Below are 22,150 nucleotides of genomic sequence, written 5' to 3'. Positions count from 1 at the left end.
GCTTTGCTGCATTCAAATCATGTAATTATGTCAGCAGAAAAAGCCTGTGCAGCACTTCAGTTTACACTCAGCCTCTTTAAGCCAATTAGGAACAATTTTAAGGGAACTGGAGACAAAATACTCCAACAAAAAGAGGTTTGCACCAGCCTGGTGAGGCTCCAGCAGCAGCCTGGCTCAGGATTCCCTGTAAGGATGCTGAAGTGCAACCAACATTCCAGCTAATAACATGGATTCAGTCAGGATCCTCCAATTCATAGCTGAGCCTTCCTGCAGGAGCCCTCTTAAACACCCCCACAACATCCCATTAGTGACCTTAAGGATGAGGTACCAGAGATTTTGGGGTGTCTTTGGCTGTTGGGTGAAAAACCTCCAACAGCCCCATTGAGAAACTGCCCTTCTGAGAATCAGTGACACATCCATGGTTTTATTGATTTTCTTTTGTTTAAAGAACAACCTACACTCCCTGCATTTTCAAGAACTAGCCCATAATAGTTAAAATTCAAAGTGAATACTTGTGGCACAATATTGTTCCTTCCTCAAAACACTTTTAACCCTAGAGTGAAATGTAACATGTAAAAAGTTGAGGGTTACCACAAAATCAAAAAGGAATTTACGAAGCAACATTTAATATTTAATCTTCATCAAAAGAAATCCCTGCTCAAGGAAACAAAATGATGTTTCTAAGGGAAAAATTGACTTCATTCATGGGCAGACTTCTTACCTGCAGGATGTTGGTGAAGAAGTCGTGGTAGAACATGGGCCAGTCTTGGCGGCCGATGTCCACGATGACTTTGCAGAGCTTGTTCCTGATGAAGTAAGGCAGAGTTTTGTGGTGAGCCAGCAGCAGCTTGGGCAGGCAGCTCCTGATCTCCATCTTGTCCTGGGATGGGACCCCCAGCCACATCTTATTGATCAGGTTCTGGAAAAGCAAAGGACGTGCCAAATGAGCTCACCTTGGACGTGGAGAACCAGGGAACATCAGACTGGTTGGGGCTGGAAGGCACCTTAAAAGTCATCCAGTGCCACCCCCTGCCATGGGCAGGGACACCTCCCACTGTCCCAGGCTGCTCCAAGCCCCATCCAACCTGGCCTTGGGCACTGCCAGGGATCCAGGGGCAGCCACAGCTGCTCTGGGCACCCTGTGCCAGGGCCTGCCCACTCTCCCAGGGAACAATTCCTTCCCAATATCCCATCCAGCCCTGCCCTCTGGCAGTGGGAAGCCATTCCCTGTGTCCTGTCCCTCCATGCCTTGTCCTCAGTCTCCTGGAGCCCCTTTAGTCACTACAAGGGGCTCTGAGGTGTCCCTGGAGCCTTCTCTTCTCCAGGCTGAACAACACAAAGCAGGGACAGAGCTGCTGCACCTCATGGCCCAGGACTGGCAGTGCCACAATGGAGCTGAAGTTACTGGTTTAACTGGTTTTGGGTCAAGCAGAACTAGTGGCAGGCACAGAATGATTTTCTCTACCTTTTAACCCTGGGCACTGAGGTTTCCCCCTCTAAAGGGGGAAGCACAGCCTTGGATGAAGCAGGAAAAGAAAATCAGGGAAGCAGGTTTGGTTTTCCATGCCTCTGATGCCCTCCAGGTCTCCTGAAGCTGAGCTGGAAGGGCACTGGAGCAGGCACTGCCTGGCAGTGACAAGGCACCACTAGCACAGAAAGCTTTTAGTCCACTTAAAGCCAGACAGAATCCAAAGAAAAGCAGAGTTGCAAATTGCTTCCCTGCCCTGCTACGAACCCATTTAGGGCTCTGGAGCTGAATCTCTTGGGATAACCCAGAGAGGAGGCTGAGGCAATGTCTGTGCCCCTCTGCAGGGTTCAGCCTGGAGGAGGAGAACGCTGAAGATCACAATCATAGCCTGGTTTGGGTTGGAAGAAGCCTCAAATATCCAAAACTGGAAGGTGATGTATGTTCAAAGGAGATGCAATCCACAGTAGGATGTACTGCACAGAGACTCCAGTTCCCAGTGCAGAGGTACACAGGGATATTTATACAGAAGTCCCTCAAAGAAGTTGGTTTTGGTGTTTTCCAGCAGAGCAAATCCAGAAGTACTGCTTAAAAACAATGGCCAAGCAGCTGAGGGTTCCTTGCTGCAAGTCCAGAATCCCAATAAAACTGGAAGATGTTTTAGCTTTAACATCCACCCTTTAATGCCCACTGTGTTCTGCCCTACTCCTCCCACCTGCCAGCAGCAGCTTTCTCCCTATAAATGCTTGTGGGAAGATGTTTTCTTTTCCAAAAAGCAGGAGGTGAAAACAATTCATCTGGAAGGGGGCCAGGAGGAGTTTTAGTCCAGATGCACTGCTAACTTCCTAAACAGTCTGGGAAATCCATGTCCTTGGGCAGTTTTGGGAATGATCCTTGTGAGCACAGCCCTTTGATCCAGTACCCAAGGGCAGCTGGGGAAGCTGCAGGCTGGGGCACACCATGGCTCTGAGGAGCAGTTCATGTCCAGCACTGCACCAGTTAATTTTGGGAATTCAAGCTCCATGGAGAGATCCTCATCTCCCAGCTGGGCTGGGGACTCCCATCCCTCCCTCTGCACTGCACAGTGATTTCTTTATTCTGGGCACAGTTAGGTTTTTCAGGGCTACTTTTTGCCCCTCCAGGGAGGCAGAGGCTCAGTAACCAAAGTCCATAAAATATCCTGAGCTGGTAGGATCCACACAGGACGATCCCAAGGATCACTGAATCTAACTCCTGGCCCTGCCTTTCTTTTACTCATCAGGAAAATCAGTGGGACACCATCCCCTGAACAGGAATAATTCCTATGTCATTTGCCATGATCACCCCTTTTTGAGGGGAAGGTAAATCCGATTCAATTTGCAGATGGGGTCCAGACTCCCTCTGCAATCCCTAATAAGTAAAATGAATATTTAAGAGAAGAAATCAACAATTATGTGGATAATTTGTAAAAACAACACAACTTTTAAGAGCAGAGTTTTTATCTGAACACATAATTTATCTAAAAAGTGGCTCAGTGCAAGGGCTATAAACCCTCCTGATTTAGTGACTATTAACCCCTCTGATTTAGAGGCACAGCTCAGAGTGCCCACCCAGCCAAGAACACAACACACAAGCCACAAATGGCCCAGACTGAGGTGTGACATGGACCAAATCCCAGGATGTCCTCAGGGAAAGACACTGAGCTGGTCACTGAGAAATCAGTGACACAACAGAGCTATTCACAGAATACTTTTGCTTAGTCCAGTAGACACAGAGATCAAGATCAAGGCTTTTAACCCAAATTTTGTTCTTTTTGAAGCAGGTGAAGAGTGGGATGTGGCTGTCTAAGAGAGACCCCTCACCTCTACAACCAGCACAAGCTTGCAGGATGTAGCTCAAGAGCATCAACCACAACTACAAAATGTCAGAAGAATAACAAAAAATAAAAGCAAGTTTGCCTTCCCTCTCAGCACTCAAAGGCTGCAGGAGCCAGGAGCAGGTAATCACCCCCATCTTTCTGATCATAAAAACAGCTTCAAAGCAATAACACCCTTAAAAGCATTGTGCAGAAACTCAAGCAGCCTCTGAAACTGGAGGTAATTTGTACTTAGAGATGCCAGGAAATGAATTCTTCAATTTGTGTACAAAGATTCATATTCTCCCACTCTGAGCCTGCCATTAAGCAACCTCTCTAGCAGAGAGCAATAAAAGCATCTTTTATCACTGTACTTACCAGGGCTGCCATTTCAGACAAACATTTCCCCCCAAAAAATCGATCGCCAGATAAAACTGCACCAGGCAGAGAATGCACTGAGCAGGCAGGAGCTCAGCCCTCACCTCAAACACTGTCAGGCTGTACATCATCACATAATCATTCCTCGTGCTGGACAGGAAGTACAGGCAGAATCTCCAGGCTCCTATCTGCTGGGCAAAGTTATTTAAAAGCTCCTCTGCAAAAAAAAAAAAACCATAAAAATAAAATATTACTTTAAAATGTACTTCAGTTTTAATTTGACTTTGATGTAAAATATACCATTAAAATTCTGTAGCTGCAAATAAAGCCATAACAATGTATAGTGATAGCACAGCAAGCGAGCAGGGAAGAGACCCTGTGTTCAGGGAATGACCCAAACAACCTGGAGGAAGGCAAAAAATAGAATAAAATCACATTCTCCTGTGTTGAAAGCAATGGAACAACAGGCTTTAATGAAAACAAAACAGATGTGCCATGTTAGAATCAGTTTTGACATCAATACTGCAGCAGACTAAGAGGTGAATATTAAAACAAATCACACAACAATTGTGTTAGGAGCATTGTTATTTTAGCTGTGAAAGCCAAATGTTGGGGTTTCGGGTCATTGTGAGAGAGCAGGAGCAGCTCAGACCACCTACACCCACCTTCTTTTAATGCAACTCCAAGAGCTGCTGGCTTTGTGGCAGCTCAGGGTAGCAGAAACCTCCCTGAACGCTCAGGGGAGGATTTGGTCACCTCTCTCGAGGTGACAATGTGACAAAGATAAAAGCCACAAGGGCTGCTTTACAGGCTAAGCAAATTTAAGGCCTAATCAATTGTTTTCTTTCCTGCAATTTAAGCAGGAAAGTGAGGGATACCTTTTCCGCAGGAGATCACCATCGGAAAAACCACAGCAAAAACCTTGTGTTGTTTATTTTACAGGATTTCTGGGACAAGCCTTTCATGCTGATCACACTTTTGGCACAAGATGGCAGAAACACAACAATCCCAGAATTATTTGGGTTGGAAGGGACCTTCAAGTTTATCCATTCCTACCCCCTGCCATGGGCAGGGACACCTTCCACTGGCCCAGGTCGCTCCAAGCCCCAATCCAGCCTGGCCTTGGACACTGCCAGGGATCCAGGGGCAGCCACAGCTGCTCTGGGCACCCTGTGCCAGGGCCTGCCCACCCTCCCAGGGAACAATTCCTTCCCAATATTCCATCCAGCCCTGCCCTCTGGCAGAGGGAAGCCATTCCCTGTGTCCTGTCCCTCCATGCCTTGTCCCCAGTCCCTCTGCAGCTCTCCTGGAACCCCTTTAGGCCCTGCAAGGGGCTCTGAGGTGTCCCTGGAGCCTTCTCTTGTCCAGGTGAGCACCCCCAGCTCTCCCAGCCTGGTTCCAGCCCTCAGACCATCCCTGTGGCTGCTGGGGAATAAAAGGAATGTGCCTCTTTACAAGCACCACCAGAAGCAGCTCCCCCAGAGCACCTGCAGGATCCCTGCTGCCTTCCAGGACATATTTAACACCACCACCCAAAGGGAATTGCTGTTATTCCTGCTTGACATCCCACAAGAACTGGGACAGCCTGGCTTTGCACTCCTAATGCTGAAGTCCGTGCTCCATCTCCAGGCAGAGGTTTTCCAGGACACACAATCCAACAATGTACAGAGAAAATGTCACTGCTGTATCATCCATCGGAGCTGTCACAGATTCCCTGGAACCCAAACTATGGAAACCTTTCCTTCCAGTTCCCACCTAAGCAGGAGAGGGGGAGATGCCAGTTCAGTGTCAGGCACAGACTGAACACAACCAGTCCCCCCTGCTGAGGGCTGCAGGCAGGAATAGCACCGGGAGCATCCTTGGAAGAGGCAGGAACTCACCTATCTCACGTTTCCGCTCATTTGTTGTGCAATTGTGGAAAAACTCTGTCATCAGGCTCTCCAGAGCCCGCAGCGAGGCCTCTTCTGATGCCTGGGAATGACATTGAAGGAAAGAGTTACAACTAATTCCCACTCTTGATGCCTTTAGGGACTACCTAAAACCAGAGGCCAGACAAAATTAAGAGAATAAAAGCAGTTATATTTATTGAAGAGACTTCAGGTACATTTAGGGCAGATGAAGCCCCCAGGGGCTACACCCAAAAATGGATATTGGGTCATGGGTTTTTCACACTTCTGGAAGTTTGGTCCATTTGCATATCGGGGGTTAATCCCCCAATTACAGCTCCATGTAATGAAGTCATTCACCCCAAGTTTGCTCCTCCCCAACTCACTGTTGTTTACATTTCTCGGGGCCTGAGGCAGTGAGGTGTCCTTGATTCCCAGGCCTGGAGAGGAATTGTTTTGTCTGACCAAGATGGGAGAACAGCAGCTACCAGGCTGTGTGGAGTTTACAGTTACACACTAAAGAACTGCAGGATCACAAATACATGAGAAATATGAAAGCTAAAACCCTAAGGCATCACTCTGACACAGGAGGGTGGCATTAGAACATCCCAGATGCACCAGAATCCAGCACAGGGCAAATAACTGGGAATTCAAAGTGCTCGTCGGTAGCAGCAAGATTTGTCCACTGCACGTGAAAGCTTTGGACATGAAGAAGCATTTGCTCAGCTCTGTTCATGAGGACAGCAACACAACAAACTTTTTATTTTGGTGGCATTCAGGAATTTTAAGCGAATAAATAACTCTCACAAAGACAGCAAGTTCGAGTAAAGATGCTTTCAGATGTTCAGCAATCATAAATATCCTGTCATGGGAAGCATAAACTTTGAGAGGATTTCTTCTGGACACCAGGAGGAATTTCTTCCCACAGAGGGTGAGCAAGTATTGGAATGGGCTGCTCAGGTGGGTGGTGGAGTGCCCATCTCTGGAGGTGTCCAAGGAAAGCCTGGATGTGGCACTCAGTGCTCTGGGCTGGGGACATGGTGGGGATGGGGCACAGCTTGGACTGAATGATCCTGGAGGTCTTTTCCAACCTCAACCATCCCATGATTCTGTGACCCCTGACACCTCTTCCTGTCTTTGCCTTGGTGCCATCCTGCTCCTCAGGAAGCTTGAAAAATTAAGGCATTTCCATCACTCTAAAAAGCAGTGTGCCAGTATTCAGCAATCTGATTCAAGAAGAACAGCCCCCCCTCCCCCCCCCCCCCCCCCCCAATTTAGCTTTTATTCTTGGAAATCATTAGTTACAGTTTTAAGCCTTAAAGAAATTATCAGGATTAGCATCCAGCCGTAGTTTTGGAGCTCTCTGGAGTTGGGATGATTTTATTCTGGCAAGGCAACAGCCTTAGAAACAGTCCTGCTACAGCACAGGCCACGCCAGAGCTGTCTCTCCAATGTTTTCAACCCATGCTATCAATAATAAACCCATCAAGATTCAAGCCCAGACCTTCAAGCACAGGAACAAAGTAAACATTTAAGAAAACTGAAATTTCTGCCTCAAAAAACCCCCAAACCAGAAACGAAAGCCATGCCTGGCAGTCTCCTGCAGAGAAGAGCATGTGAGACATCCTGCAGAAACACTCCAGGATTCTGCTCATTCCCATTTCCATGCACTGCAGTTTTCCCAAGGGCCAAGCAGCAGGAGCCCCTCCTCACTGCATTAACCCCTGGGAACACCAACAACTCCACCCTGAGGGCTCTGCTCTGCAGCAGCTGGAAGTGGATGCTCTGCAGGACACCAACCATTTCCATTTACAAAGGAATACTGAATTCCATCCTACCTTTCCTCTTCCATCCCCGCTTTTTCCTTTTTTTCTTGCTTTTTAAAGCCCTGCTCTAGAAACCAAGGACTATTTCAGGAAGAGATGTTGTTAGTGGGAAATTGGCTTCAAACAACCAACAATCCAAGCAGAGCCACGTTTGCAGCTCAAGTTTCGAGCTTGAATCCCTTTATGCTTGGGCTGCAAACGTCCCTTCAGCCACGGATCAGCCTCCTGCCAGTCACCGTTCCCAGATAACAGCCCCACTGTGGATAAGAGCCTCACTTTAAAAAGAAATATTTGACTAAGTGGAGCCCTTAATTACTTAGGATACAGCCACACTTAGGACATTTGTGGGACAGAAGTTGTCCTCAGTTCCTCCCAAGCAGCCCCACACATACAAATCCAGTATTTTCCTAAATCCCTGCACTTCATTTCTCTGCTGCTCACAGAGTGAGTCTCACCAGCAGTTTCTGATGCCAAACCCCCAAAGATGAGTTTCCAATCTCGATTTGATGCAAATTCCTCTGAGAGCAGCACTGCTCTCCCACTCCACCTTCCACCATCGAAGACCAAGATCACTTCAATCCATGGAAAACTCTTGGTCCTTCACAGGATGGAAGGGCTCAGACATCTTTGGATACTTAATTCAATCCTTCTTCAGCAAGAATAGTTGACATAAATACTTTTCTTCCAAGATTCAAGATTTATATCCTGCTTTTGGAAATAAATTATGGAGTTCTTATAAATCTTGAACATCTGCCATGTCCTCCACTCGCTTCAGCACTGAGATTTAGAAGATTCTATTCCTTAGGAACACAGTTAATCTTCCAAAGCAGAACACCACGATCGTGATGTTCAACGTGTCAAAAGCAGGAAGAAAGGAAACCAGAGAGCACAACACGAGGATTTCATGCAAAAAGCCCAGGCTGGAGAGCATCCAAGGCCACCTTGGGCACAAAGACACAGCAGGACCTCCAAGATTGCTCTCTCCTCTTGTTTGACTTCTTGGGGCTCTTTGGGAGGTTTGGCCAAAGGAAGATCGAGAAGGAAAAATTGTCTGAGGTAACCAAAGCCCAGCCCAGGATCCCCTTCTACCTCCAGGCTGGACTTACCAAGGACCTGCATTTGCTGATGCCTTCGGGTGTTCCTGAAGTTACCCAGATCCTGGGGCACGTGGTCATCCCCCAGCTCTCCAGCAAAGGCTCTGATAAGGAGGCCACTGAGATAAGGAGGTCACATGCTGTGCAGAGCTGCAGGGGAAGGTTGCTGTACCTGTACCCAGATGCCTGGGAAGTGGATTAGTGAGACTCCAATCAAAGTCCAGCTGTTTGGAGCACCTGGGACTGCACCTGGAATATTTCCTAGTGTTATTCCCATGTTAACAAGCAGTTTCCTTTCTTTTAGGGCTCCCTGTTTACTCTGCATCAAGGAGAAGGACAGGCAGAACCAGCAGTGCTGAGTTCAGGCTCTGGTCTGAAATTCTGGGTCATGCAGAGATTTCATTTTCCAAGGTTTTCAGGGAAAGTGTGGACCATCAGGAACAGAATTTACCCCAGTTTTCTATGTCAGGGCTGGCAGTTTGCCTCACCTCCACGAGGCATTACTAAATATGCAACTATTGACATAGAAATACTTCCCACTCTCTTTCAGAAGTCAAACCTGACCCCTTCACCCCTAGCGCCTCCCAGGGCTGGATCAATCAGGAAATACCATTTCTCTCTTCTGACAACCACCACAGGAAAACATATCCAGTTCTCCAACCCTTGCTTGCAGACCAGGTAACGTGAGCTTTTCACCAGGAAAAACTCTGCAGCTCACAAAAAGCACTGGAGATAAGATGTGCCACGTCACCATCCACTCCTGCCTCAGCACTGTGGCTGAGTTCTGACCCACAGCAAGGGCCCTGGCTGCCAAATTCAGCAGATCCCCTGGCCAAAGGTGATGTCCTTGTCACAGCTCCCTTAGGGGAGTGAGAGGGAGCAGGGCTAAATGCTAACACAGCCGCAGCTGCAGATTCCCGTGTTCCAGAAGGACATACAGCGTTTGACCTGGAAACTGGGTCAAAAGAGCATCTGCAGGAGGTGTGTCACAGGTGATCCTCCCCAAAATGGGTGCCTGTAAGTGCTGGGTTGGGTCCACACCACACAGACCGGGCAAGCAGCAGCTCTGCTCCAGGTCTGCTCTTCCTGCAGTTGTCCCATCTGACCCGAGCAGGGCTTGCTGTGGGATCAGGGTGGGAGAGAGCCACTGTCAATCTGTGTCCTTCCCACCCAGTGTCCCCTCATGAGGTTTGCTAAAGGTGTTTCACACCGCTATCAGATGAGGGGTGGAGCTGCTTACTCATTCCAGTTATCTCTGGACTCCAACCCTCTGTGTCCTCCTCCAAGCAGGAAAATGAGCTCCAACAGCTCCCTTTCCTGCCAGAAAATACAAAATTTGCTACCAAGAACCTGCACATCCAACAACATTCTCCATCCACCAAAGCACCACAAGAAGGACCTACCCCACCAGCTGATTTCAGGGCTATCCTCCAGTTACATTTTAAGCTGTATGAGTCATTAACTGATTTCTGCTGATTAAGGGAGGGAAAAAAAAAAAAAGCTGCCAACCTCCTGCATTTCAGGCTGTTCAATACTGCAGCTGCACATCAGTGAGGCTCTGGAGAAGCAAAACTCTTTGTACCCTGCTGCTGACTCCATAACAAGCTCAGATGGAGACTATGACTAAAGCAGTGGGGTAGAATGAGTTACTCATCCAACTCCAGCAAACAACAGAGCAGCGATCCTTGGGCTGCAGTTTAGACACTGCACATGCACTTGAGTAGCAGACACAATGCTAATTTTAGTTTGCATATCACCAAACACAACCATAGCCCTTAAAAAAGCACCTGCTCATTCTGCAAGACATGGAAGTGCTTTCTAAAGCCATTTTCTCCACAAGTGCTTTCATTTAGAGTTCACTTCCTCTTCTTTCTATTTTTTTCAAATTTCATTTGACGCTCTCTGAAGGGATTTTTTTGTTGAGGGGAAAGCTTTTCTCTACTGCTTTGCCATAAAACCACAAGCTGTTAACCTTGTAATGTTTGCCATTAGAGCATCCATCACACAAACGATGCTCTAAATACGGCAACTCCGGCTGATGACAACTAAGAGGAGGGTTAGCTCTGTTCAGTTTTGCCCTAATGTGTTTGCAAATGGATATCACTCCAAGACAAATTTAAGGCATTCCCTCTCCAGAGCTTTTTTTAGTAAGATGCTAATTGCAGCTGCAGTGTTACAGAGGTGACTTCATCCTTCAGGCAGCGCTGGAGCACCTTCCTGACCTGCAAGGATGGATTTTACACCACGCAAACTCCCAACACCTCCTCCAGCGGCAGGGAGGAAAAGCCCTGGCTCTGCTGCACCCCAGGAGCCCTCAGAGCAGATCAAACCCCCCTTCTGCATCTCTACTCTTTAAATAAAGATGGGGAGTTCTGTCGGGGAGTTGTTCCCACCCCCTGCACCCACCCTGGTTTGGATTCCGACGCCCACCCCTGTTCATCCCTGCCGTCAGCCCCTGTGCAGTCCCTGCTCCCGCTGTATTTAACAGCTCCCAGCCCACAAAGCCCCCACACTGAGCACTGGCAGCAAATGCAGATCCCTCTGCAGCTTCCTCACTTTTTGGAGCTGCCTCTCCATCTCAATCCCACCCACCCCTCTCTCCTGCCATCTCCAGTGCAAGACACATGGCCCAGCACAGCTCAGCCTCCTCCCAGTTATCAGGATTCAGATCTTATCACATTTATATGTTAAAATCATTATCAGCTATGTCTACCAGCTTGTGGGTAACTCTTCCAGGAGAGGAGGGACTGCAGAGGAGCACACAACGTGAATCCTGAATGTTGGAAGCATTCCCAGCTGGAATTGCTGTGATGCCACCAACAAGCCAGTGCACAGGGTTAAAAAAACAGACAAGAAACAAGAAATTTCATCCACAGCACCTGTATAAAATAACTCATCATCACCCTGTCTTTGCTAATTGCAATGTCCCATCCTCTTCCACCTCGGAGCCTTCTGCTTCCAGTGTTGTGCAGTTAATTAATAGCACAGTCACACACCTAGAACCACAAACAACTACACTCCAGCTGCTTAATTTTCTTCCCTCTATATTATTTATAGTCCAGCCTAACTTAATGATGCACATACATATCGTGAGTATTAACAATACTAACATGTCCATGTACTGAGGTAGCAATTTACTCATTGAAGGATTACCAGGGTGTCTTTCAGAGCCCCTCCCTGCCCCAGCTCTAACACAACATGATAATGAACAGGTAAATTAGAAATCACACTCTCAGAAAGCTTGTGGGTTGTTTCAAGCCTGCTCATAAAAACTGGAGAACCCGTGGGACAGCCCTGGGTCACTCAGGGCAGTGAAATTCGTGGGAGAAGCGCACTATTATTTTTAGCAAGAAAAGCAGAATTAAGAAGTGTTTTTAAAAAAGTTGTAGGACACCAAACACATGCTCCAGAGAAGAAAAATACACACTACAGGCAGGCAGAGCTGGGAGTTCAAAAGCAGTGCTACTCATTATATTTAATCCTTTCCACAACTTGTAGAATTTGGGGTTTCACCCTCACTCCCAGGGTCTCTTACCAGAGGTCTGACACGAGGAGCCCACAGCATCCGTGCTCCCCAGCAGTGCTCTGCTGATGCTATCAGACCAGGGGCTCAGCCTTCAGTCTCAGTTTCCTCGTTGCACTTCAGAGATGTTTTTGTGGTTTAAAGAACCGAAAGTAGACTGGGCCTCGCTCTGTGCTCTGTGCTCAGCTCCTGGGGCCGCGTCAAGACAGCTCTGGCTGCACAGCTGACCCCTCCCCCGGCTCACTCATTGTAGAGACCACAACTTCAGCACCTCACTAACAACAGGGAGATTTTGCAAACTTGTTACAGTAGAGTTTTTGCTTCAATTGTGGCATAAAAGTCACGGATTGCTGCTGTACCTCAAGGCAACTGGCAGAGGAGCAAAGGCACCACGCACGCTCCTCTCCGTGTCCCCGAGGTCCCAGAGCTCAGGGCCAGCTCCAGAGCTGCTCAAAGCCCTCCTGGCTGGACAACTCCCCTCTTCAGGAATCTGGCTGCATGTCAGGAATCAGTGTTGAATTTAAATATCAGCTAAGGAGTCAGCACGACCCCGGGTTGAGCAGGGCTGTGTGGAACAGGCCATGGAGAGCCAGCAGTGACAACCTGATTTCTGCACCAGAGATCATCTTACCTGTAACGCTGCCTGCTCCACGAGTAATCAGCACCTTTTTCAATACCCAAGGGATCTGATTTCTTAAACCCTCTTGGACAGGCAGATTCAGTTAACCAGGTATCAGGTTTGAAGGTTGAACTTTGATTAACAGGCTCAAGTGTCTGAGTCTGATTCTTTCTAACCCAGTAACTCTTAACCCACATAACCAAGCCCAGCAAGCAGTGTCCTCCACCCAGCAGTTCCCAGAGGCTTCAGCACCTAGGAATTCCCTTAGAAACCCAGCAAAGGAATAAAACAATCCCAGCAGGCTGGAATAAGCAAAGGAAGGTTTAGGCACAGTGCTGTTTCAAGCCATGCTTGCTGAAGATGAGCCCAAGAGTGATTTCTGGGTCCCTGACGCCCAGGAAAGGCGGCTGGTCACGTGCTGGTGACTTCCTAATTGATTTCTTGTGGTTTAGTCGCTGGAAATGGCTCAGCAACACAGTATTTTCCCAAACAAGCAGTTGCTAAAATAACAATACACAGCTGAGAAGTGCAGAAGCACCCAAAGCAGATTCCTCAAGATCAATACCCTGCACATCACCAAAGCACAGCAGGCAGAGGCGGCTCTGGAGTCACTTTTTGGACTTGCAACTTAAATGTGACAATCCATCAGCCTTTCCTCAGCAGACACTTGGCTCAGTCACTTCTCAGCTGCTGGCCACCACTTTTTAAGCTATCAACGATAACAACTTTTCATTCTGTGGGTTATCAGCAAAACCAGCCAAACAAAATCTGCTCTTCAGACGGACACAGCTGAGCATCTGCCAAGGGCACTCAGCTGGGCAGGGGCTGCTTCCAGAAGGTAAAACACTGCAAGGTGATTCTGGTTGTCTCAGTTCAGAATTCACTTAAATTCCCCCCAGCAAAGTCTAGAAACTCACACCTCCCAAGCTGCATCATTGCTTTCACTTCACGCTCTCCCTTTGCTGGGTTCCCCAGGATGCCCCACCCTCCAAACCAGCCAGCAACCCCTTGGAGGGAGATCCCATCCTTCCCTGCAAGGCAATGCTTGTGCAGGAGCCCCAGGACCACAGGCACGAGGAACAAATCACTTCCCTTTTCTCTACCTAAACAAATCAGGCAGGACCACAGGGCTGCCCCAAATGCTTCACTCAGTTTGAGACACCACTTTCTCCAGAGGTTTAGGTGAAGTAACCCAACTTCTAAACAGGCAGATGGAAAAAAGATCCCAAGGAATCCTTTGGAAATGAGTATGTTTCTGAGGAGACTATTTGTGAAGGGAATAAAAAAATCCTTGTAAAAAGTATCTGTAAAAGGTGTTAAGCAAAACGCCATCATCTTCCTCCAGTGGCCCAGAAATCAAGAGATGAGCAGCAGTGCCAAATGAACTGACACTGCAGCCCATAGGGCCTTCTTAGCTGAAGTCTGTCTAAAAACCCCACACCCATCACAGAATCATGGAATGGTTTGGGTCAGAGGAACCTTAAATCTCATCCAGTGCCACCCCTGCCACGGGCAGGGACACCTTCCACTGTCCCAGGCTGCTCCAAGCCCCAATGTCCAACCTGGCCTTGGACACTGCCAGGGATCCAGGGGCAGCCACAGCTGCCCTGGGCACCCTGTGCCAGGGCCTGCCCACCCTCCCAGGGAACAATTCCTTCCCAATATCCCATCCAGCCCTGCCCTCTGGCACTGGGAAGCCATTCCCTGTGTCCTGTCCTTCCATCCCTTGTCCCCAGTCCCTCTGCAGCTCTCCTGGAGCCCCTTTAGGCCCTGCAAGGGGCTCTGAGGTGTCCCTGGAGCCTTCCCTTGTCCAGGTGAGCACCCCCAGCTCTCCCAGCCTGGCTCCAGAGCAGAGGGGCTCCAGCCCTTGGGGCTTCCTCTGGACTCACTCCAGCAGCTCCACATCCTTCCTGTGGTTATAATGACCCTTCCTAAAGGGAACACTTTTCATGCTCTTACAGATAAATTTGACACTTAAAAATGCCAAACCCTTGTTCCTCCCCACTTGTACAAATGTAGCAGCTCCTCTGACCAGAGAGAAGACAAGAAAAGACAACCCCAAGTGAGAGGAGTGGAGAACCCAGCATGGTTGTGTAGCAGCTCTAAGGAGTTCAAGATGCACGAAGAGATTTTTAAAAACACTTCTCAAATCCTTCACTGTCAGCAGAGCCGCAAATAAACCCTTATTTATCTCAGCCTCCAGACAACTCCCAATAATACCCAGGGAAAGGCTCTGAATCACAGTTGTTTGTAGCCCCAAGTGAAGGAGTCTCTGGAATTATGCACATATGCAGAGCTGGAAATGGGAAGCACCAGGACAAGCAAAAAAAGAAAGTGAATGTAAGAAAAAAAACAATTATTCAGCATATTTCTTAAAGGGGCACCTCTACTCAGATGCAGCTCCAGCAAGCAAATCCTGCTGATTTTTCCAGGTAGTTCTCCAACATCCACTTCTGCCTGGCAGGATTAAGCCCATTACCATGGGGAAAAACTCTCCCAACACCTGGCTACCCAAAGTGCAAGGTTTAGGGCAAACTTGGGGCCAGGATTATACCTTACCCAATACATTACACCAGCCAGACCTGATTTCCAAGGAGGTGTGATTACACTACACAAAAATGTGGAATTTTCAGACCCTCACCCCGTGTCAAAGAGAAGAAAAAAAGACTGTGATACTCTAAATTTTATTCCTGGCAAGAGCATTAAAACTTGTGTTGGGCATTTAAGAGTGTATAATGAAACTACCATGGGAATAACAAAGATTTTTTGTTAATTAAAATGTTTTCAAAGGACAGCTCACACAGGGAGAACATCCAGTCCAATTAAAAGAAAAACAAGATGTTGACATCTGCAAAGCTTCTGCACTTTGGGGGATTTCACAACTGCACTTTGCTGCTCGCCCCTGCAGCTCTGGGACAACCGGGGTGTCCAGCCCCCGGGAAGGTTCCGGCTCTCTGTCCACAGCAGGAGGGCTCTGATGGCCCAGTAGAGGGATATTTGTCCTGGGGCATCCAAAGGGGCACCATGACCCAACCAGCTCCATCAAGCACCAGCAGAAAACAGGAAAAAGCAGCTTTTGAAAGCCAAAGCTGCCTTTTCCCCCCGCAGCCTCCCTCAATCCCAAACCCAGCAACTCCTGGGATCAGAGGAATGGCTGGTGCAGCCCCCAGCCATGAATGGGAGCAGGAATTGCCTCCTGAGCACTGACCCCACACTTCCATGGCAGAGACCATGGATCACATCGTCCTCCTCTTTGTTTCCTTCACACTTGCAAAAAGGAAGCCAAGGAATTGTAGAAAATACAGTTTTATCCCCCATAACCAAAGGATTAGGGATTGGGATGAGGAACAACAAATGCAGCCATGCTGAGTAGCCGGTTTTGCTGTATCCTCTCCAGACCCTGATTTTAAACACCAGGGAAACCACCACTGAGCCAAACTTCCATGGAAGAAACTGCTCTTCATTCCAAAGAAAAGGTGGAATTGCAATGCAGAAGAAACCTGTTCTGTTCTTACTCAATGAAGCAGCTGAGCACAACACAGATTTTTCAGGCAAAACATCTCTCCAAAGGAAAAAAAACAAAACACATTCCCCTCTGGAAAGCTGCATCCAGTGCTGGCTCTGGCATCCTGACAAGCCAGTACACAAAACAGATGAGCACGCTCCTTTCTCCAAAGAGGGGACAAAAAGGAACCAGGACAATCCCTCTTGGGAAGAAATCCACGCTGCAATTAAAGCCCTAATAAAATATTAAGTCAAACTGCTAAAAATACACAGAGAGATCCAGCCACAAACCCGGAGATGCTGGAACAAACAAAAGGTAATTTAGAGCGTGAATGCAAAGGGTTGGAAATGGGAGAAGAAGTGGAATTCTGGGCATGGTCCACATAGGAGAAGGGTCAGGGAAGATCAGGGGGAGAAAAAATAAGGAATTTGTGGTGTTGCTAGAAGAGCCTGGAATAGCTCTGGTGGGGTGAAAGTATCCTGAGTGTAAACAGGAAAGAGAAACATGGATAAAGAAAGGCATCAAATGTGTGTGGAGGGAAGGTAAGACTGGAAAAGAGCTGCTTCACCTTAAGCTGTTGGTGCTTCTTAGCCCAGGAGAAGCTGCATCATTCCCAAAATTCCAGAGGACAGAGAACCCACAAATAAACCCCAGGGGGTGCCTGGATGAGTAGGGAAGTCCTTGACCATCAGAATCAGTAGGGGGAAAAGCCAACTGCTTTCCCTCTACCAAAATACTAGTATTTACATTTTGGTTGGAACAATGAGGCCTTCAAGGGAGAACAGGCACATGCTGCACACTTCATAAACACTGGAAATGGGATTCCAAAACTTATTTGATCTAAATGGGAGCCTAAACATTTGATTTTGATAAAACAAAGCAGCAAACACCTCCTTTTCCTTCTCTCAGAGAAGAAGGTTGTCATGTTGACACCTGGGATGCAGAGAAAGCCAAGGGAGCAGTGACCCAAATACAAATATAGCTCCTAAGAGGAAATATCTGCTGTCTGATAGAGAACAACGATTTGGAAGGATTTTAGGGCACATTCTACCAGACAGGTATCAGCCTATACACCTCAAAGTTCCATTTTCTTCTACTCTGCACATACCAACATATAAATACAACATTAACAGCAGCTTTCCTAAATGACACCACTGAACAATGTGCAATTAATTCACCAAACGGAACCCTGAATTCTTGGCGTTTTCATGTATCCACACGTGGAGTGATCTCTCCACAGCCCTGAACCCCATGGCAGGAGCTTTGTGGTACCTGCCACATTTTAATGCTTTTCTGCTGAAACAATTACAACCACCACCACCCATCCATCAGCAACAGCCAGTGGAAATGAGCTTTTCAAGCTCATTTAGTGAACCTGGAGGCTCAACAACTTTGCCTTGATGGCTTTTAGTCCTCCTGGAGCCAGTGCAGCCTACATTTAGCTACCCAGCTCTTTGAAATACGGATGTATTGGAATTATTATAGGTCCTGAAAGGGATTATGTGCAACCATTCTGCTAAATGAGCTGTTTTCTTCTGAGAAAAAGCTTTGCTTCTGGAGGAAGCATCTGAGCAGAGATCAGCTCTCCTGCTACAGTTCCCACTCCTCGATTATCTCTGGAGCCACCCAGGCTTTGCTGCAGAGATGGGAAAGTTCCCCAGCATCAATCATCAGCTCCAGTTTGATGATTTAATAAAGGGGAGATAACCAGGGGGCACACAAAGTCACAATATGATTTGCCAGCCAAAAAAGGAAGCCAGATGTTGGAGCTGAGGCCGGAACTGCCGAGTTCCTACTCTCTTGTTTCTCTGCTCAGCAGCTGATTGAGTCAGAAGGGTTCTACAAAGGGTTTGCTTTTATTTGGAACTGCACATGAAGGGGATGCACTGAGAGCAGGCAGAACTTTGGGCTCAGTGGTGTGGTTTTGATGCTGCACCTCAGCTGGCACTTCTGGGGGACAGAGGGAGGGGACAGCACGCTCAGCTCTCTCTTCATCCCAAAACCCTGCTGTGAAGCTGAGCCCACCTCGCCACGTGCCAGCACTTCCTGCCTGTGCAGCAGCAGCAGCAGCATCCTCCCCATGTCCTCACAGCACAGCATCCCTGAGCTCACCTGGGCCAGGAACAACAGCCCTGAGCTCACCTGGGCCAGGAACAGGCAGCACAGCATCCCTGAGTTCACCTGTGCCAGGAACAGGCAGCACAGCCCACATGGGGCCCAAGTGTCCCCAGGGTGATGGGACAGCCAGGCCAAGGGACTCTGCAGGAGCAAGAAGCTGCTGCTCCCTCCTGTCACAACATCCTCAGTCACCTGCAAACAGCAGGAGTGCTCCCCACAGCAGCTCTGGTTCACAGCCCACAGCCTGAGCCAGCCTCAGGGCCACCAGCTCAGCGAGGCTCACACAGAATCAACAGGAGTTATTTGGTAATCGAGCAGGAGCTCCTTGGCAACCACGAGCACCAGGATAACCCAGGGCTCACCAGCATTACCTGGCAGGACATGCTGCAATCCACACACATTTCATTCCTTCGTGAATGAAAGGCTTAAACCACCACCAGGCAGCTTCAAGCACGAGAAAACAACAGCACTCACTGCTAAAAAATGGGAAGGTGGTAAGGGAGGCTACGGAATGAAAGCCAGGATGCTGCTGTGGGAAACTCAGAAACATCCAAGCTACAGACGCCCACTGCCTGCTCCCATTTCAGCAGCTCCATGTGCCTCACCGGGAACAGGGACACGAGATTCCCTGGATCTGGGCTGCCACTTCTATTGCCTGCTCCCCGCGTGGCCGCTCGCTTGGGAGGCCCAGGGACAACCCGAGGGAACTGTGATTTGTTCTGGGAGAAGCCTGTCTGCAGCTCTGCAGCATCTCTGAATCCCAAACCTCACCAAGCAGCATTTCCTGGAAGTCCCTTCTCCTAAGCTGTTGGATTTGCTGGCAGGATACAAATCCCACGTAACTGAAGAATGTATTTCCTAGGAGGCAATCACCGAAATTCCAGCCTCACATGGGAGTTACAAATGCAATTCCCAGGGGAGTGGTTTGCTCAGGACATCCCAGCTGTGCTCCCAGGGCTTCAGAGATGGTTCATGTTCACCAGTGGAAGCAACAAAGGTGAAGGAAGGAGTGATGAGACAAAGACATGGCTTATTTGGACGGAAAACAAATCCCTTCAAGGATAGCTCCATGAACAATATTTACCTTGAAGCTGTTCACTAAAATCCTCTAGAAGGACCCTAAAAGCTGAGTAGGAAACAATACAATAATTTTTGGAGAAAAGTTTGAAGTTGGATCTGGTTCCTGTGTGTTTAGAGTCGAACTCCACAGAAACCCACCTGGATTTTGCAATATCCTGTTTTCCCTGCGGAGACACCACGACATCCTCACCACCTCTCCTACAGAAAGCCCCAAACTGGACACTGCACAAGCCCTATTTACACACACAACAAACAGGAGCACCCCAAGAGCCACCACACAGGGATGCCCAGAGCTCTCTGCAAATACCTCTGAAAGCAAAGAATGATTGAAGCTTCCTCTGAACCCAAATTTTAAGTGGCATTAAGATTTCTGAGCCATGAGTGGCAACTAAGCCCAGCAAACAGGCACTTGTTCTACAACATTTGTAGTGTCTGAGCTCACTGTGCATCACTGCATTCCCTCCTGCCTTCCCAATTTCCTCCCAAAATCCCTCCCCAGTTAATCAAGCTCTAATTCATCCCTGCTCATTCCCTTCCATTTCAACCCCACTACGGAAAATCTGCTTCCAGCAGCCTGTTATTCTGGAGCAGAGTTGAATTATGTTTTATTTGTTCCCAGTGTGCCTTCCAGCAGCTCATCTTCACACTTTTCCAACTGTTTCCGGGAAGGAGGGTGCACTAGCAGTAGAACATGCCCATCTGTAGGCTCCAAGGAAATGGGAACAGAAGGAAAATCTTGCACAGGAGTCACATGATGAGTTACAACAGTAAATCCTGCAGCACAGCCAGGGACTGCTTCTCAACTTCCACAGGCAGGACTCGTGGCTGAGCCAAATAGTGGATGTTCAAGGGAAAGAAAGAAGAAAACAAGGTGTAATTCAGGAGGATAAATATGTGTATCTACAGGAAAGCGAGGGAAGAACTAACAAGTCCTTCTGCCACCTGCAATTTGAAGTGCACACCCTGGCCTACCAAACCCTGCAAGCCATTTAATCATCTTTGTGAACCTGGGGTGTTCTCTAAGAAGAATCCACCTCAAAAATGTCACCCTTTGGCTGAAGCTAAACCCACAAAGAGCTGGGACACGTGGCAGACACGTCAGGAGCATGTCAGCATCCACACACCCCTAGGAGCAGCAGGCTACTGCCGTGTTTATTGAGGAGACCACATCCCACTCCAGCACATCCCAGATGGAGCAGCAAAGCCTCTCCAAGGGACCAATGAAGCTCAACTTGAATGGGCTACAGAGAGCAAAGCTCCAATAAAATACCCATCATGTACCAGGAGCACATCACACAGTGAGCAGCTGTGACTACTTCAGCTCCTGGGTGAATAAATTCACAACCAGGATCCCAAATTCCAGAAGAAAAGGGGTGCAAAGCTTGATCCTACATCACCTAAGGCAGGTTAAGCTAGAAAGAGGTGAAAACTAGGCCAGAAACTACAGCCTGTGCTCAGTGGGACTCTCTGGGTGAGACAGTGAAGGAGGCAGAGCCCCATGGGCAGATCCAGGGCTGCTGAAAGCATCTCCCCACTCCCTGCCCACCTGCAAAGCACACGTTTGTGCCTTCCCTTTGGCATCCCAATAAATACTGGGATGCGAGTTCTCCCTGTGGGTACAAGGGGAAAACAAGAACAGCAGTTCTGGGATGGTGACAGTGAGCAGCACCCCGATCCCCTGGAGACATATTCCCATCTCCCAGCCCTGCCACCCCGGCTCTGCGGGCACCCAAAGGATCAGAGACCTCTCCTGCGGCTTCTTATCACGGGGAAGAAGAGACTGTGCAAGTCAGAGCGTGCTGTATCTGCCCCTGCATCTCCCGGTGGCCCCGGCTGGCACTGCGGGGAGGCAGCTGAAGGCCGATGTCTCCAGCACAGAAAGGAATCCAGGTCATTCCTACAGCTTATCCAAGGCTAAACTGGAGGCCATCAAGGCAAACCCACAGCTGGCGCCGAAGAATCTTAATCACGAAATGGTTTGGGTTCGAAGGGGCCTTGAAGCTCATCCAGTTCCAACCCCTGCCATGGGCAGGGACACCTTCCACTGTCCCAGGCTGCTCCAAGCCCCAATGTCCAGCCTGGCCTTGGGCACTGCCAAGGATCCAGGGGCAGCCACAGCTGCTCCGGGTACCCCCCTCAGCACCCTCACTGGCTGTAACGCCGTAAAATCTGTAATTCCCAACATCCCCAGGCACCAACGCTCCCAGAAGGAATTTCTGCCTTCCCGGCTTTTTACATCGCGTGACCACGGAGGCTCAGGGGGTGCAGCCGCCCCTCAGCCCCCCAGGCTCCGGTGTCCCGGGCCCCGCGGGACAATTCCCCCTCCGCTTCCATCCCTCCCGTCCCCGCCCGGGGCCCCGCTCCCCCAGCTCACCATGGCCGCGGCGGCCCCGGGGCGGCTCTAGGCAGGACGCCGCGCTCCGCTCATCTCATGGCCGGCGGTGGCCCGGCGGGGCCTCCCCGCCCATGCACCGGCGAGCCCCCGCCGGCCGCGCAGCCACGGGCACCGGAGAGCTGCCGGCAGCCAGCCCCCGGGCCTCCCCGGCCGGCGGGACGGGGAGCCCCGGGGCGCTGGGCAGGGCCGCGGGAGGACGGGGCGGGTGCGGCGGGCGGCGCGGCCCGCGCGGGTCCGGGGCCGGTGTCGGTGCCGGGGCTATGCCAGGCGCATCCCGGGCCCGCCCCGCCCTCCCGCCGGAAGCGCTCACCGGCCGCCCGCGGCCAATCAGAGCCGGGCAGCGCCTCCCGCGCATGCGCAGCTCGGCGCGGCGCGCTGCTCGGCGCCATCTTGGAGAAGGGCGCGGCGCCTCGCGGGGCGCGGAGGG

General features: G+C 49.4%; 1 protein-coding gene across 3 annotated transcripts in view; it reads right to left on the bottom strand.

Annotated features, from left to right (window-relative positions):
• XPO6 (exportin 6) overlaps positions 1-21,843 on the bottom strand; it is a 56,595-nt gene extending 34,752 nt beyond the window's left edge. The window contains exons 1-4 of one of the 3 annotated variants that reach the window (XM_039560351.1): positions 21,703-21,843; positions 5,558-5,648; positions 3,782-3,894; positions 722-919 (exon numbers count right to left, since the gene is read on the bottom strand). In XM_039560351.1, the coding sequence (XP_039416285.1) occupies positions 722-919; positions 3,782-3,894; positions 5,558-5,648; positions 21,703-21,705 (405 nt within the window). In that variant the 5' untranslated portion in view covers positions 21,706-21,843. Of the gene's footprint in view, positions 1-721; positions 920-3,781; positions 3,895-5,557; positions 5,649-12,018; positions 12,105-21,702 lie in introns of those variants that run through there. The other 2 variants (XM_010392114.3, XM_010392115.2) reach the window with 2 other exon arrangements.
• Positions 21,844-22,150: the final 307 nt, after the last annotated feature.

The sequence above is a fragment of the Corvus cornix genome, chromosome 14 (assembly GCF_000738735.6).
Source record: "Corvus cornix cornix isolate S_Up_H32 chromosome 14, ASM73873v5, whole genome shotgun sequence".
In the NCBI taxonomy this organism is placed as follows: Eukaryota; Metazoa; Chordata; class Aves; order Passeriformes; family Corvidae; genus Corvus; species Corvus cornix.
Note: the sequence above shows the minus strand (reverse complement) of the source record. Positions and strands in the feature narration are given on the sequence as shown.